The sequence below is a fragment of the Sinocyclocheilus rhinocerous genome, unplaced genomic scaffold (assembly GCF_001515625.1).
Source record: "Sinocyclocheilus rhinocerous isolate Xijiao unplaced genomic scaffold, SAMN03320098_v1.1 scaffold240, whole genome shotgun sequence".
In the NCBI taxonomy this organism is placed as follows: Eukaryota; Metazoa; Chordata; class Actinopteri; order Cypriniformes; family Cyprinidae; genus Sinocyclocheilus; species Sinocyclocheilus rhinocerous.
The window spans coordinates 986,034-1,003,580 of NW_015654534.1; the positions used below are offsets into that span (position 1 = coordinate 986,034).

A 17,547-nucleotide genomic window follows, 5' to 3' on the forward strand; every position below is an offset into this window, starting at 1 on the left:
GAGAAAAAAAAAAAAAAAAAGACATTATTCAACAATTTGTCTCCTCCGCGTCACCCTGTAGCGCCATTTTGGAGAGTATCAGCTGGACGTAAACAACGTTTGCTGTTCTGTGTCAGCTGCGCCGGATACGCTGTTTTCGTTCAGATCAAATCACAACAACGTAGGAAAAAGTGACGCAGCTGACACAGAACAGCATACGTTGTTTACGTATCCCTATCCCTAACTATCCCTTTAAAAAGATCAGCAAAGAAACCATTTTATAGCTTAAACAGAGGATGCAAATACCTGCGCTTATTACAACCGCTGGGTTGTTGCGACTGTCCTGTCCCAGAAGCTGGCTTACACAAAAACTACTTCAACACAAAAAAAAAAATGTTGGGATTGAAATAAAATTACCCATGATTTTTAGACTACGTGCACACTATAAAAGCAGCTGATGCAAGCTGTTAATCACTTAAGTTGGTCTGATGTGATCGCGCGAATGCTCCGTTACAGACGGATTTGATACATTTAAAATAATTGGAAGCACATTCAAGTTACAAATTTCTGCGCTCTAACATTAAAATGGTGAATGCACTATATATCACCTGAACAAGTTGTTTTTCCCTTTCAATGACAATGTTTTTCCCATAGACTGTATAAAACGTTTTTTTTCCGAATGCATTGCTGTGTTGTAAACAAGTTGTCGAATCACAGTATAACTGCTTACATACAACAGTTCAATAAATAATAAGTTATTACATTTTAGACACAATGTTGCGAGTTACTTTTTTTTCTCATTTTGGTCCGCCAACGAAAGCAGTTTGTTCGAGAAGAATGACAGCAGAATCGACAGCTGCGTGACAGTTTCCGAGCAAGACACAGTAGCTTCTTTCAAGAACGATACACATTTATGAACAAAATCGGTTTAGTAAATGATTCAATGACTAAATATTTCATAAAGTCCCTTGCTTTGTGTTGCACAAATCAATAAACATTTAATGACTCACTCGTCGCCACCTAATGGCGTAATGATGTAATGTGCACTAATGAGAAAAGGGATCGTGTTCCTTTAATAAGTCATTAAAGGGGTCATATGATGCGATTTCAATTTTTCCTTTCTCTTTGGAGTGTTACAAGCTCTTGGTGCATAAAAAAGATCTGTAAAGTTGCAAAGACTAAAGTCTCAAATCCAAAGAGATATTCTTTATAAAAAAACTGCTACGAAAAGGTACTAAACAGATCGAAAGAGATTTAAAATAAGAAGTTTTAAAGCAATGACTTCAGTTGTATTGTGAAGAAAAAAAAAAAATCCATCTGTTTTCATCCATCAAATAATGATCATTTATAAATGAAGTACTCATTCAAAGTTCTCATATAATAGGAAATTTATTTTCACATGTCAGCAAAAACATTGTAGTGTGTAACACAGCTACACCTGAAAAGCAAAAAACTAATTTCAATGCTGTCGGCACAGTAATTCGTTCAAAACGGTGGCAAACTTGTAAAGTCCCCAAATAAAGGAACTTCCTATATGTAGTATACAATGTGCATATGACATATAAATGTATAGGCCATCTACAAATGACAACAGTATTTCCTTCTGAAAAATACATCTGTGAGATAAAATAAATGTTTTGAGAGAAAAAAAGACAAGAGTATAAAGAGATTTTTATCTCAGAAACAAAATATCACAAAAGCAGTATTAGAATTGCACCAACTCTGTTATAATAAACAAGAGTTTCAAAAGCACATCGGGTAAGTGTTCTATATTACGTCATGAGAATCCTCTGACAAACAAGCTCTCTATACAAAATGTACATTATCATATATAAATTTGGCATTCAGATGTAAAAATGGATGCTTTACATATATATCTATGTATAATTTTATTTTTTATAATCACCTAGCCCTCCAAACCACAATTACAGACTGATATTATTCTTTTAAACCGAAGGAGGTTCTCAGCAAGACACATGTATCGCATAACAGATCAATTCTGGTCCTTACTGATAAGAGAAAAGGACACAGACCTTGATTCAGTACAGACAACACTCAACTACAGCTAAAGCGGGTTTACATGTAAAACCACAGTCCATTGTCTCTGTGGATGTCAGAAAACGGCAGCCGTTTGGTCTATTTATTTCCATTTGTTAAAACCCTCATAGTTTCTTCCTACAGATGTCTGTCCTCAATAGTGCTTTAAAGCAGGTTCATCAGGTTTATGAATGCTCATTCCCATATGTGAACCTGGACCACAAAACCAGTCATAAGGGTCAATTTTTTAAAATTGAGATTTATACATCATCTGAAAGCTGAATAAATAAGCTTTCCATTGATGTATGGTTTGTTAGGACAGGACAATATTTGGCCGAGATACAACTATTTGAATATCTGGAATCTGAGGGTGCAAAAAAAAATCAAAATATTGAGAAAATCGCCTTTAAAGTTGACCAAATGAAGTTCTTAGCAATGCATAATGCTAATCAAAAATTATATGTACTGTTTATATATCTATGGTGTAGACAGCATCACTGATTATAATGAGTTCTATAGTATTTTGTCGCGCCGCGCCACTCGCGTCCGGTGTAGACACGGTGTAACATTGGTTTTGCTTTGTTTCACAGAACTAATCGTTGCCTGGGTTGCATACGTATGTGTGGGGCGAAGCTATCAAAATAGGGGCGAGACCCTTTTGGGGTAGAGGCGTGTTTGTTTTGGTGATTTCAAATGTCAACATTGGCTACCAGAAATCGCTTACCCCACCTTTAAGACTGGTTTTGTGGTCCAGGGTCACATATATGCTTGTTTATCAGCATAATCTAGGCTTCTGTTCAAAGGCAGGCCTGCTGCACCTGTGTCAGAAGCTCCCCGAAGCGATCGAACAGGCACTCTACCCATGTCCTGTTGCCCATGCATGTCTGAACCGTCTCCTCCTGCCCCAGATCTTTACCTCCCGACTTCAACGACCGAATCTGATGAGAGAAACACACTGAAGAAACATAGGACCCACAGTATTGTAAACATAAACTATATTTTTCATTTTCTAAAGAGACAAATGTCACTTTTTAGGGTGTTCTGAGTTTGTTGTTCGGTGGTAGCAACCAGATTCAAACCCGAATCTCCCATATGAGCACCATAGCTCAACATGAAGGAACTGCACGGTATGTGAGTTGATGAAAGGCTAATAATTTATTAAATCAAATGTAAAATTACAAATAAATAAATTGGGCTGAACAATTAATCAAAATAAAACAGAAAATGCAATATACTTTAGTGTGATTATCAAATCAAAAGCTAATTAAATAAGAATAGTTTGTATGCTCTGCGAGTTTAACAGAGTGCGCTTGGTTCACTTTATTTTAAATAATTTCCAACATTTCTGTGGACAGAAGAATTTCACCAGCATTCCTCCAAAATAAAAGTTTGAGAATTTAAAAAAGATAGAAGCTCAAGGGTTGAACGTTTAAGGATGAATAATTTAAGATGTAAATATTGCTAACTTTTAGTGTAAAATGATATTTTACACTAAAAGTTAATGTCTTTATTTTTTATAATTACAGTTAAAACTAATAATAATACTAATGAAGACCCTGAATGAGGTCTTTTGATGTTTTCAGCAGGAGCAATATGAGATTAAATATATATATTTATATGAAAATAAAATTACAATATAATAATAATATGAAATAAATAATACATAAAATAATAAATTAATAAAAATAAATAATAAATTAAATATTTAATCTGTTTACCTGCATATCATTTAACCATTAACCAACATCAGAGATGTGTGAATATGCAAATGTGTCGTTCTTTTATTGAAATATTAATGTAAAATCTCTGGGGGTGCTTCAAGTAAATATTTCATGTCTAAGTGGTTCCAGCTGACAAAACGTTTGGGAAACCTTGCGGTAGGCCAACGTTCAGGTCTTATTTTGCTTAAGCCAGCACTTTTACCACGGAGGATAAAACAATACACGTCAGAGCTGATACTGATATGAACACCGCTAGTCAAAACAAGATGCTTTCAAAGATTCCTAGAGCTTGTCAGCAAGGACTAGTAGATTGGTTATCCATCCAAAAACTCGCACAAACAAACGTTAATGCCTCACCTCCTCCATACACATCAGGTATGTGTGGTACTTATAGTGTTGTAGAGAGTGATAAAGGGAAAACCACTTCGTTTTCTGCTGATCCACTGTGTATTCCTGATCGAGTGGGAAAAACAGAGAAATAAAGACTGCAACTTTGTATCTACAGTGACCTAAAAGCCAGTATGGTATACCTCCTAGTGGTCAAAAAAATGTAACTAGTTGTTATCAGGATATTTGGTATTAGCAACACTTGTACTGCTAGACCTGCAATACTCACCAGGGGAAGTTTGCAGGGCGATTTCGAGGGCTTCATGGTTTTCTTGTTGTAAGCCCTCCCACTTAACCTCACTTTAAAAACGGGAGTCTCGCAGTCTGTTTTCAGCTCGGTCACCACGGACAGCTCAGGCAAGCTGTCTAATGCATTCTGCCGGACAAAACAGACAAAATAACATGTATTAAAATAATCCTGAAATCATAAGCAAGCACAGTGTCTGTGTTTACATGCACAGATCTATTTTCATCAGTCTGAATGCACATTCCAAAATTTCTATGCGTCAAAATCTGCAAGCCTACAAAAAAATCTATCAAATGCATTTTTAACAAAATGTCTGTGCATGTGAAGAGCAGTGCTTTCTTTCACTGGCTGTGTCAGAGAAATGATCAAGTCAAAAAAACTAACACAATTGATTGTGTATTCGACGTTTTTTGCCTTTCTACTAGGGATGTGTAAAAGTACATATTTTCGAAACCAACAGGTTGATGGGTTATCTTAAAGGTGGGGTAAGTGATTTCTGGTAGCCAATGCTGACATTTGAAATCACCAAAACAAACACGCCCCTACCCCAAAAGGGTCTCGCCTCTATTTTGATAGCTACGCCCCACACATACGTACGCAACCCAGGCAATGATTAGTTCTGTGAAACAAAGCAGTGATGCTGTCCACACCATAGATATATATACAGTACATATCTATGGTCTACACTGGATGCGGCATGACACGAATCCCCGACAGAAAACTGCTGCTGCGTTCTATTCATGACGTATTGACACAAATTTCAAATGATTTTCAACGGTCGCTTTGTCGTGTCGCTCGGCTCATGTCTGTCCTGTGCACTGAACGCTCTCTCCTCCACATCATGAGTAGACACGCCCCTTACTGCTGATTGGCTACAAGTTTGTTTTGCTAGTCGGCCCGAATCAGTTTTCTAAAGCGTTTTTGAAAAATCGCTTACCCCACCTTTAATTACTAGTCAACTAGTTGGTTTTAAAGGAATAGTTTACATTTTCAGCAGATTTTCATTTTCAGGTACTCACGCTGAGGCCATCCAAGATGTAGATGAATTTGTTTGAGTTGAGAAATTGAGCATTACGTCACTAGCTCACCAATGGATCCTCTGCAGTGAATGGGTGCCGTCAGAATGAGAGTCCAAACAGCTGATAAAAACATCACAATAATCCACAAGTAATCCACACCACTCCAGTGCATCAATTAATGTCTTGTGAAGAGAAAAGCTGCGTGTTTATAAGAAACAAATCCATCATTAAGATGTTTTATTTCTCCCTGATTCAGACAACACAACGTTTTCATAGGAGACCTCAATATTACGGATAGAAGACTCGTATTTTAGCCAGAAGCAACGGTTTGAAGTTAAAAATGTCTTAATGATGGATTCTAACAAACACAGAGTTTTTCACTTCACAAGATGTTAACTGATGGACTGGAGTGGTGTGGATTACTTGTGGATTATTGTGATGTTTTTATCAGCTGTTTGGACTCTCATTCTGACGGCACCCATTCACTGCAGAGGATCCATTGCTGAGCAAGTGATGGAATGCTACATTTCTCCAAACCTGTTTTGATGAAGAAACAAACTCATCTACATCTTTGATGGCCTGTGAGTGAGTAATATTCAGCATATTTTCATTTTTGGCTGAACTATTCCTTTAATTCAACCCAAACAATACAAAAAAAATAAAATAAAAACGGAAGCTATTAGTCAGTGTTAAATGTGATTATTATTGTGAGCTGAAGCAGGACTGTGATATACTGATGGCGAAATGGAAAATGGTGACTCATAACTCACTTTGAAGATCTGACCCATGCGCAGTTTGGGCAGCAGCCTCCGCCTGTTGTCTGTGATCATTCCATCCACCCTCTTCATGTGAGGCAGCAGCAGCTCGTCTGAATGCAGGACCAGATCAACCAACAAAGGTCAGCTTCACCATGTGCCACTTATTAACACTCCTGTTACAAATCAGACAGTTTGATCCTCGACTTCTCACCGTTCTCTCGCTCCAGCGCGTTCATGACGTCCGCGTCCAGGGCTATGCTGATCAGCAGCTCAACAAAGCTCTTAAAGGTTTCCTTCATTGTTCTGGTGTTCAGGAAACGCGAGGCGAACGGAACCGGAGGCATAAACTCTACGATGGGGATATATGGGATTGAACAAAGGATGAGTGTGGAACAACAGCAACATACAGACTGATCCTTATTGATCCCCCATGAGAAATTAGGGTGCAACATTCCAAAAACATGGAATAAGAAAATATCAGCCACTACAACCTGAAATAATTTAAATCATTCTAATTAAAAGAAAATTCAGTAAATATTAGCGGTTTGATGCTAATATTAAATGTATGGTTGTAAGTGATATTGTCAGTTTTAGAATAGTCGATTTTTCTATACATTTCATAAAATTCCATCTGTAAAACTTGTTGGTACACAAAACAAGTGCTACAATATAACATCAATTAAACATATTATTATTTATTTTTAATGGTATTTATTGACATTTCAGATTACACTTTGCAGAACATGTCATTGAACATATTTTTGCTGTGTTCTTGTTGCATTTACGCAGCTTTATCCAGCAGATGTCCTTAGTGTGTGGAGTTTTGAGTGCTTCGAAACAGTGAATCATTCTGCGAACTAATTGGTTCAACTAGTTCAAAAAGCCTCACTTTTTCCCTCATCACTGATGTGCACAGATGCACATTTGAACACAACAAGGTCATACTTCCCCTGCTGTCACGTCTCACCGTCATCCTCGCTCACAGCCTCCGGTGAGGAGTCGGAGGGAGATGTCGTGAACTCTTCTTTCCATTTCTTTCTCTTTTTAGGCGGCGGTTCAGCCTTGGGTTTCGGCTGCTTGGGTCTGGGTTTCGATAGAGCTTTCTGTTGTGTTGTTTTCTGTGTGGGAGAGTCCGACACAGATGCCGCAGTGAATCGTTGGGCCAGAAGAGCTTTAGCCTGAGAGCCTCTGGGAACAACAAATAAATGAATGTTATTTATGGAGTGTAATATGTAGATTATCAATAGTGTAGTCAACAAGGGAACCGTCCTGACGGATAGTGAAACACTGTGAATTTCGTGCTAGCTGGCTGGAATAGAGTAATGAGTGGGATCAGTTTGATGTTGAAGATTTCAAACACACTGGCAGGAGATTGATGTTCCATGGAAAAATATTTGGCTGAGTGGGACCTCACAATAGAGGCCTGTGGTTCAGCTTGACATTTTAGTGAAGAAAGCAAAAACTCATCTGTATGTGATTCAGTTACACATTTACAAATGATAGGAGGCATTAACATAGGACAGGTGACACCAAAGTCTCAAAATTCTCAATGAAACGGAAGTAGCGACAGATCTTTTCTTCCATATTGTGATGTACATCAGAGTGTAACGGATTATCGAAACAGAAAAATGTAGGGTGGGGACTTGGTTCTATGCATCGGTTGTTGATTGGATGTTGAGATGTGGGCGTGGCCCTCGAAAGTGGAGGTTGATGAATGTGAGCTTGCAGTGGCAGAGTTTAAAGGGGTCATACGATGCGATTTTATGTTTTTTCCTTTGTCTCTGGAGTGTTAAAAGCTGTTTGTGCATACAGAAGATCCGTAAAGTCGCAAAGATTAAAGTCTCAAACCCAAAGAGATATTCTTTATAAAAGTGAACGCTCAGCCACGCCCTCCTAAAACACCTAATTTAAACACGCCCCCACATGTCTACGTCACTGTGTGGGAAGATTCGCATAACACCGCCCAAATGTTCACGCAAAGAAAGAAGGCGTAACTTTGACTCTCGCTGTAGTATTGTTGCCACTGCCGCCATGTCGTGGAGACACTGTGTGTTTCGTTGCGAAAGCCAAACTACTTTGTTTGTTCTTCCAAAAGCGGACACGACTAGAAATCAGTGGTTAAGTTTTATTTACAACACTGTTCCAGAACAGTTCAACCCAATCCAGTGGATGTGTGCAACGCATTTACCTTCAATTTAGGGTTGTGCCGGTAGATGATAGTATCGTGTATCGACGATAGTCAGAGATATCGCCTGTTGCTGATTTCTTTGACAACAGCAAGTCGATTATTATTATTATTATTCATCAAAAATATAGGCGCCTATCTTTAGTGATGCCGCTTCAGAAACTTGCCGCGGCGCAGCTGCTGAGTAGCCGTGGTCAGCTCCGGTGGCTGTGTAAATAAGGGGTAAGAGATTTATTCATGATACAGTGTAGGTAGCGTCACTGATTATAACGGGAGTGTTTATAAAGAGCATATAATACTTGCACTAGACTGAAGTCAGTTATGATGTTCTTTGGTAATGTAAATATTCTTTGCTCGTTTTCAGTTTGAATAACTGAGGAAATGTAACCGTTTTATTAACTTGCGTCGTCAAACATTTCAAGAACATTCTTCCTCTCCTGAAAGATTCGCGCACGTCTCGGTCTCCTCAGCGCCATCACATCACAAGTAAAAGTGGGGGAAGTCGTGGCCTAATGGTTAGAGAGTCGGACTCGTAACCCAAAGGTTCACACACTTTAAATTTAATGAATTATCAGCACTTAAGACTAAAATGGCACTTTCAGAAGCTTGATAAATACGGGCCCTGGTGTTTTTACCGGAAGATCCAGTAATGACATTTTTATTACACTTTACAAGGTCAAAAAAATGTTACAAATGAAAAGTGCATGGATGAACTCTTCAAAATAAGACCTATAATATGCATTTAGAAAACAGATGGGGTGAATTTTCATTTCAGCCTGACTTTAAGCCATATTGATAACACCCTACGCACAGCATGTACACGTACAGCCCACAAATGAGGAAAGACTGAAATCTGTTTTTCAACATTACTTTCTAACCACATGTTTAAAATCCGACCTGATACATTCTGTACCTCATTGAATGCATGGGCTTGCATCGTGGTTTCCTGCTGGAGACTCGAACATACTCCCGCTTGTTGACTGTGTCAAGAAATTTGACATGTACTCTCCTGTACATGAACTTAGCATCACCAAAGTACCCCAAATACTGTAAAAAAGGATAAGACACTGCCTGTTGTTCAAAGCATTTTGAGATACCCGTTGGAAACACACTATGGTGCCACATATATTAATGTTTTGTATTGGCACTTACACTGTTGGTGGCAAAGAACACTCGTTTCTGGTCCCTGAGCTCCGGTACAAACTTCTGCAGCAGGGCTTTCTGCACTTTCCAGATGGCTGGTGGTTCGACCCCTGCCTTCATTGTGATCTACACCCAAAAACACAACACATCAAAGGTTTAAAGAGACAAAGGGTTTGATTAAACACAGACAGAGTGTCTGCCCTATGTCTCTTATAATTGATAGGAGGTGGGTGAAAACATCGATAACTGCTCAGCCACAAATGATACGTCACAATATGTAGTTTCATCAATTTAGCGTCAACATGAAATGGCATTTAGCTCCATAATATGAATTATTGGCCACACGTTAGTTTGGCAACCAATTCTCACTATTAACTAAACTATTAACTACGACTTTTGTCTCAATAAACACCTAATTTGCTGCTTATTAATAGTTAGTAAGGTAGTTAAGTTTAGGTATGGGGTTGGATTAAGGGATCTAAAATATGGTTTTGCAGAATAAGGCATTCATATGTGCTTTATAAGTACTAATAAACAACCAATTTGCTAGTCATATGCATGCTAATAAGCAACTAGTTAATAGTGAGAATTGGTCCCTAAACTAATTATTATTTAAATAAATGGCATATTTAATTGGACTGGATCATGCAAGTGGTTGTTCCATATCAGAATTGGTTAAAGAAAGCAATATCCCATGCAGCCTAGGTGAACGGGTTACAAAGACAGGCATTTTCTTTCTTAGAAACAACGTCCACAAAAGATTGTGCACAATACGAACTGGAACATGCAAGTAAGGGTTGATTTTATATAGACTTCAACAGGCTCATAAAAGCCCATCTCAGCATACCTCCAGCCTTTCAATATCCTCATTCCTAACGACGAACTCGTCACGCTCCCGGTACATGCCCTCCCCTCCACTATCTGACAGCTCCTCGTCCATCAGGCCCTCGATAGCAACTGAGTTCAGTTGAACAGCTAGCTTGTCTGGAGGCACATTCTTTAGTAACTCCTCCGCAGACATCTTCTGTACAGCCGTCTGTTGGTCCTGTGGCTTGGCATCAGTAGGCTGTGTGCTGGAGGTCTGAAGTTGCTTTGTATTGTCACCTGAAGGTTTATGTTGAAACAAGAGAGGATGAACGAGGGTTGTCATAATACCTAAATTTCAGTGATTTATTTACAAAATCGAATACTAAGCAGCAACATGCTTTTACCTTTACATACAGTCCTTGAAGCTTTCCTAAACATTATATTATAATAGTATGATTTAGACATGTTTATTATGAATTATGAAAGAAAATGTCTACATAAAGGGAGCTTCCATACCTAACTTCTGCTTTTTGTCTGAGGGCTCGTCTAAAGATGACAGTGCAGACGTAATGCTCTTTTGAAGATCTTGGTTTTTTCCCACTGAATCATCTTCATCAGAGGAAAACGATGGCAGTGTTTCCAGGTTCCTCTGGAGCTCTTCATCAAGTCGCTTTGTAGAAATGACACTTTGAGGATCTGGATATATCAATGGGGTTGAAGGAGGGGGAGGTTTAAAAGGAATAAGTAATGGATTAGGAGGCCTCTTGGAAGCCGAAGGCTTTCTACTGCGATTGGGTGACCGTATCGGTGGAGATGATAGGTTTTGTCTGGATCCAGATTTAAGAAAGTCCAGGAAGGAACCCAAGAATCCAGTTTTAACCTCTGGCTGTTTTTCTTCAACCTCTCTTAATTTCTGACACATTCTCTCCTGCTGTTGGTAGTTATCATTTGAAACCTCTGAGGTAGAAGTTGAACTTGCCTCACTGGCACGTGAATTCTGACGCTTAACTTGTGTGCTTCTCTTCTGAGATTTGGGTTGATAATTTTCATCTTCAACAGACTGCTTTGATGAACCCTTTGATCTGGGTCGTTTTTTTGGAAGGCCATCTGTAGGATGTTCACTAGGACTATCATCAGTTTTAAGGCCTTTCAATATCTTCGGCTGGCTTGTATTATTTGATACGTTTTCAGTATTCTGATATCCTGATTGACTTTGCACCTGGCCAGCCACCTGAAAGTCAGAGGAGGTTGTATTACTAATAACAAGTCCATTAGTATTCAAAGCAGAGCCATGGCTAGAGTTTACAAAATGTCCATTGGGTAACACATTATTTTTCTCATGAGTGTTTGCTACCTTGTCAGATATTTCTTGCGCAGAGTTGTTTCTTACTTCTGGTTGGTTATTAGAGTTTGAGAGTGTAAACACGTGGTGTCCCTCCATTTCATATTTGGAGTATGTTGTTTGAGCACCAATTATAGTCATGGCTTGTGAGTTAGCGATTATCATATGCTGAGATGGGAAACTATCAAGTCTGTTCTCAGCAGACTGAAAATTGCACTTGGAGTCTACAGGGTTGGCTACCGATGACAAGTCGGCATCAGATGACGTGGATTTGACAAAGTCCTGTGGTGTGACGCCACAGGCGGCTGCGGTAGCAGCAAGGATGTCATCGACATTTGAGAGAATGTTCCTCTCATCTGCCAATAGCATGGAGTCAGGAAAGCATACAGAACTGAGAGTAAAGTTCTGCTTTGCGTCATGAGGATTTGACTGGTTGAAGTTGTCTTTTTGTGTTGGGTCCTGTTTAGTGGACACTGTTGAGTTGGGCACTTGGTGAGAGACAACTTGCTGGTTGTGACGCCCATTAACGGTCAAATTAACAGTCTCGCTATTCATTTGGAGATACTGGACTGGTACAGACTGCATATACATAGTCTGCTTGGTCTGATTCTGGCCTGAGGTGAGTACAGGCTGTTGCAGAACAATCATGTGAGTGGGATCAAGGAGAACTTGGGCACTGGGAACTCTAATGAACTGTGTTTGGTCCTCAGACAGGTGTCTGGGATCTGTCGGTTGAACTCTGATAATCTGACCCTGAAGGTTCTGCTGCTGAGAACTGGCCCCTTTCAGAAGGAGAGTATGCTGTTTCAGCTGGTCGGCACTCAAGGGTGCATGGGTGGAGTGCATCAACAAAGGGTTACTCTTGGGGTCGGAGGGAGTATTGGCACTGGTAGCGAGCTCCTTTGTGGTTTCCAAATGTGTAAGGATCTGCTCCTCCGTTCGGGAGTTACTACGAATGACGCTTTGGGTGTTATGCCTGTCTTCCATTTTCGAAACTACATAAACGTCATTTTTTGTGCTGTTCTGTGCTCCGACTTCATGGGCTGAAAGGGTTTGAGGGGAGGTCACCATAGAGCCTTTCTGTAATGCCTGCACATCCTCAAGAGGAAGTTCTTCAGAGCCCTCTTTTGAGGAAAGAAACATCTGTTCATCTTGTTGGTGTGGTTTTAACTCAACTGAGGACTGGTTGTTTGGTAAGGCTTGGGTGTGAGTGGCAGGAGAGGAGGTTGATGAGTGGACAGACGACAAGTACTTCTGCTGTAAAACGGCAATGTCTGTCTTGCTACCAGGAGAAGACTGCATTAAGATATAGTCCTGTCCGGGGTTAGTGGATGATAAACTTCTGGCACGACTGGGTGAGAAGGAAGGGATGGGGATTAGAGATTGACTTGACACATAGTTCTGCGTAGGTATGCTAGCAGATGTCGGCCCCTGGGTATAGAAACTAATGGTTGGCAGGCCCTGAGAGTGGCTGGAAGAATAGCTTTGAGAAGGATTTCCCATGCAAAGAGTTTGCACCCGTGTCTCATACCCTTCCCGGTTTCCCACAGGTGGCAAATCCTGCTGCTGACTAGAGGAATAAATAAGAGACTGGCTCACAGATGTCTCAGCTTCAGGTTGACTAGCAAATGATGGGACAGTCTTGTAAATCGAAGGAAGCTTCTCAGGCAAACTAGAAGAGAAGGTTTGTGTTTGGCTAAGGTTGCTCGACAGGCTTTGAGATGTGATATAAGTGTGCGAGGCACTAATGGAGACCAGGCCTGGAAGCTGTGTGGATGTGTACGGTTGTGACTGGCTAGCGATTACTGAGCTTTGTTTCTGGGCTGGGGAGGAGTAGCTCTGCGGCTGTATGCCTGGAGAGCTTGCCTGGGCTTGAGTGTCTGTGTTCTCACTGGGATGCTGGGCCATTTTGGAAGAACCATCTTTAACCTTTACTCCAGATGAGCTGGAAAACCCAGGGGAGGGGGCAGAAGAAGCGTAGGCCTGAGTTTGCTGCAGTGCTGCTTGAGAAGTCTTCTGTTGTGTGGTGCTGTTTAGGGATGAAGGGTCGCCCGCAGGACTACAGGGTATGGGTGTGTGCGGGGAAGGGTCCTGTTGATATGAAACGTCACTCTCGTCATGCAGGTAACCCTGTAAGGAGTGCTGAGCACCGCTAGCCAGCTGCTCCTGAACTGGCTGGGTGCTAGAAGGCCGTTGGTGGTGCTTGATCACACTACATTCACGCTGAAGTGCTCGTTCAATGGAGCTTGAGAAAACTGGGCCACCGTAAGGCTGAGGGGCTTGCTGGGAGCTGCCCAAGGATGTAGACAGCAGGCTGAACTGAGGCTGAAGGAGGTGTGGGGCTGACTCTTGTGCTGAGCGATAGGTGGAGGACTGGGGTGGCAAGCCAGCCCCTAGAGACGTACCACCAAAAGCAAGAGCAGTTGGCACAGTGTACTGGGAGGATTTGAGCTGCAGCAGAGGGTCATTAGGGGATAGCAGACCATTTGAAGAGTTGAAAGTGCTGTCCTGAACAGCAGGTGCTGATGTAGTGGTGAAGCTTCTGGTAGGAAAGGCACTAGGATGCTGGTAGGATGAGAGCGCAAAAGGCGTCGGGAACGTTCCTGATGGATGCAGGGCTCCGGTGAGATAAAGTTCTGTTGAAGAGTTTGCACCTATAGCAGAAAAAAATGAAAGTTTGACGCACTGCAGGCAGCATTTAAATTACATGTCATCTCTAAACCAATTTCCTTTTGCACTAAAATGCCACTTTCTGTTACCATACCACTTAAGGGGCTCATATCATGAGGAATCAAATCCTTCCTTTATCTTATGAGATAAAAGAGTTCATTGTGCCATTTAAACTGTAACTTTCCTCAGTCCAAACAGACCATCTATAGCAGGGGTGGGCAAACTTGGCCCTTCCAGGTCACTTTCCTTCAGAGTTTAGCTCCAACTCTAATCAAACACACCTGAACCAGCTAATAAATGTCTTCAAGACTACTAGAAAGCTACAGGCAGGTGAGTTTTATCAGGTTGGATCAAATCTCTGCAGGAAAGTGGCCTGGAAGGGCCAAGTTTGCCCATCACTGATCTATAGAAACTAAGCTGCAAAAAATTACTTGTTCTGTACCTATTCATTCAGCTGTTTCAGTGATTGGAAACATGGCATGCCCAGTTACAGTGAGATGAAAAGGAGAACGCAGGATTGATGCTATTATTACTAAACACCACAAGATCTAATGCTAAGAGTAAGCAGAAATAAGGAACGTGATTCTTTCAGTCTGACTGTAATGGTTTTAGCGGTGCATTTCAGCCAGAACGGTTTTGTGAACGTGTCACAATGTAATACAGACTTTGCTATGAGACTGTTATCGAAGGATGGAACAGTGCAAACTATAATATATACAACAACAACTTTGCAGCCTATGTGTAAGTGCAGCAATGCGCTAATTCATTTCACATGCAAAGAGGGAGTTTATAAAAGAGTCTTAAAGGCCAGGCAGCAAAAATGGCCTATTTAATTTTAAGGGAGGGTGGAAAATGTTCATGAAATACTAAATGATGACCTATTAATAAATGGAACGTAGGGGAAATTACATTTTATTTCATTTTTTCCTTCCATCAGCTAGTTTATTTCATATAACCACAACTATCTACTTCATGACCCTTTAAGGATCACTGGCAGCTGAGAAACTATGAGTCCAATTATCACTGATAAGATGGTGCAGCAAAAACCTCAGTGGTTCCTCTAAGTTAGAGACCTAATACATATTTACCAGTTTGCCAGGATGGGCTTCTAAATGAAGGGAGAAGAGTCGAGCCAGCAGGTCCAGCCTGAAGGCTTCTAGATTCAATAGCGGAGAGGAAGTTCATGACTGATGATTCAGTAGTGTTGCTACTGGCGGTGCTGTGCTGATTTGAGTCAAACACTCCTAGGAGAGAGATATCATAGACAGACAACAGGCTGTCAATGACTTCAAGGAGTAACTATATCCCATTACAGCCTGAACCTCTTGCTCACCTGTGGGATGGTGGGTGGTGGTAAACGTAGGCTGGTGACTAGAGGCAAAAGTCTGCCGTTGGAGGAGCTCAGAGTCCAACTGTGTAGAACCATAACTAGAACTATAAAGTAAAAAGGTCACCTTTAGATTTTGTACATTTAAAAATCCAACCACAACCTTGAGCTCATGCAAAGATCTTTAATCTTCAATTAAGATTTATAAACAGTATCTTCACACGTAACATATCCTAGAGGTGTTTACTGTACATGTTCGCGCAACTCTAAACTATTTAGTATAACAAAAACAAACTATTTCAGACATAATAGCAGATATTACTCAAATTCTCTGTGATGCAGACTAGTTTGGCAGTAGTAGTGTATATAATAGGCTAGTAGTAGTTGCATAGATTGGTTAGTTATATGTTCATATTTATACTGATAATTTTTCCGTCATAATCAATATACCATAATCATTTTAAATGTGCTATCTACACTTCACAGCTAATGAGACAAAAAGGAACAAGCTACAAAGACAATAGAAAGATGTCAAAGAAAACATATGGCAACTATTTTATTTGGTTAGTTTGTCTGTTATGATTTTAGCAATGCTACATCTCTTGCTAAATAGAGGAAAATCCGCACTATATATTTTGCCAAATAAACATCTGCGTAAGTAAATGTCACAGCTGGGGAGATTCATTTGGGTTTGTTTCCTGGTTGTTTTTGAAGGTTTCAGTGTGGATGTGTGTACAGACCTTGCATAAACGAACAGAGTGAATATCCCTCAGCTAGTTCTAGTCTGTTGGATTCCTAGTAACTGCTCTATTTCAATTAGTAGCACAGTCAGCAAACTAATCACAGTGTGGCAGCATACAACTGGAGGATCAGACAAAACCAAATTTAGAGTCCATCACTGGTGGCTTACACTCAGATGTTAAACTGCAAGTGAAAGTTGATCATTTTAATGTAAAAGAAAGACAGTAAATGCAACTACTGAACAGACTTCAAGTCCCACTATGAATGTTAAACAACTTAATGAACCTACTGGAACTTATATATAAAAAAAGAATCTTTTGGAAAAATATTAAATACGTGTCCATTTGTTACTGTATTATAAACTTATCTCCCTATCACCTGAAATATATATATATATATAAATGTATTAGGGCTGCACGATTATGACAAAAATCATAATTTTCGATTATTCACTTGAAATTGTAATTGCGATTATTAATTACGATTATCACAATTTATTTTATTTAATTTACGGCATGCCACATTTTTATATGAAAATAAGCTGAAAACACTCTAACTGAAAAACTTTTAGTGCTTTTCTATAGTATTATTATATAATTTCTGACAAGATAATACACAATACAAGCAGGATTATATAACATGACAAGCTGCATTATAAACCCATTCCTAATGCATTATATTAGTATATTATTATAGTGTTATATTTCAATTTCACAAAGAAATGTGCAGCATTTTGTCCAAGCAATAATAAAAGGACACATTTAATTAATAATTTGTCTTAAATTTCATTTTGTAAAAATCGTGAGTTGAGTGAATCGTTACATCCCTAATTATAACACAGCTAATAAGTTCTCATAATTATAACCATAGTTCAATTCAAGTTTATTTGTATAGCGCTTTTCACGATACAAATCGTTGCAAAGCAACTTTACAGCAAATTACGTTTCTACAATATTTAGTGGTAGCTTATCAGTGGTGACTGTCAGTTAATGTAAACAGTTAATGTAATGTACATAGTTATAATACACTACATTTTTATCTTTTAATAGTTTCCAGGCTGATGTGTCATGTCATGTATTATGACCTATTAGAAAGATCTAGGCATGAAAATTACAGTAGATTACAATATGCAGTTTTAGGAATTATGAATGGCTCTATGCAGTACATACTTCAATTTCCAAAAA

General features: G+C 39.7%; 1 protein-coding gene across 1 annotated transcript in view; it reads right to left on the reverse strand.

Moving 5' to 3' along the window:
- Window positions 1–2,726: 2,726 nt before the first annotated feature.
- Window positions 2,727–17,547, reverse strand: part of LOC107717602 (glutamine and serine-rich protein 1-like) — a 15,802-nt gene continuing 981 nt past the window's right edge. The window contains exons 2-14 of the mRNA XM_016524408.1: window positions 15,629–15,729; window positions 15,384–15,539; window positions 11,638–14,279; window positions 10,800–11,514; window positions 10,324–10,580; window positions 9,486–9,602; window positions 9,247–9,380; window positions 7,116–7,336; window positions 6,360–6,497; window positions 6,161–6,258; window positions 4,354–4,500; window positions 4,095–4,190; window positions 2,727–2,954 (exon numbers count right to left, since the gene is read on the reverse strand). Coding sequence (XP_016379894.1) covers window positions 2,814–2,954; window positions 4,095–4,190; window positions 4,354–4,500; window positions 6,161–6,258; window positions 6,360–6,497; window positions 7,116–7,336; window positions 9,247–9,380; window positions 9,486–9,602; window positions 10,324–10,580; window positions 10,800–11,514; window positions 11,638–14,279; window positions 15,384–15,539; window positions 15,629–15,729 — 4,963 coding nt within the window. The 3' untranslated portion in view covers window positions 2,727–2,813. The remainder of the gene's footprint in view (window positions 2,955–4,094; window positions 4,191–4,353; window positions 4,501–6,160; window positions 6,259–6,359; window positions 6,498–7,115; window positions 7,337–9,246; window positions 9,381–9,485; window positions 9,603–10,323; window positions 10,581–10,799; window positions 11,515–11,637; window positions 14,280–15,383; window positions 15,540–15,628; window positions 15,730–17,547) is intronic.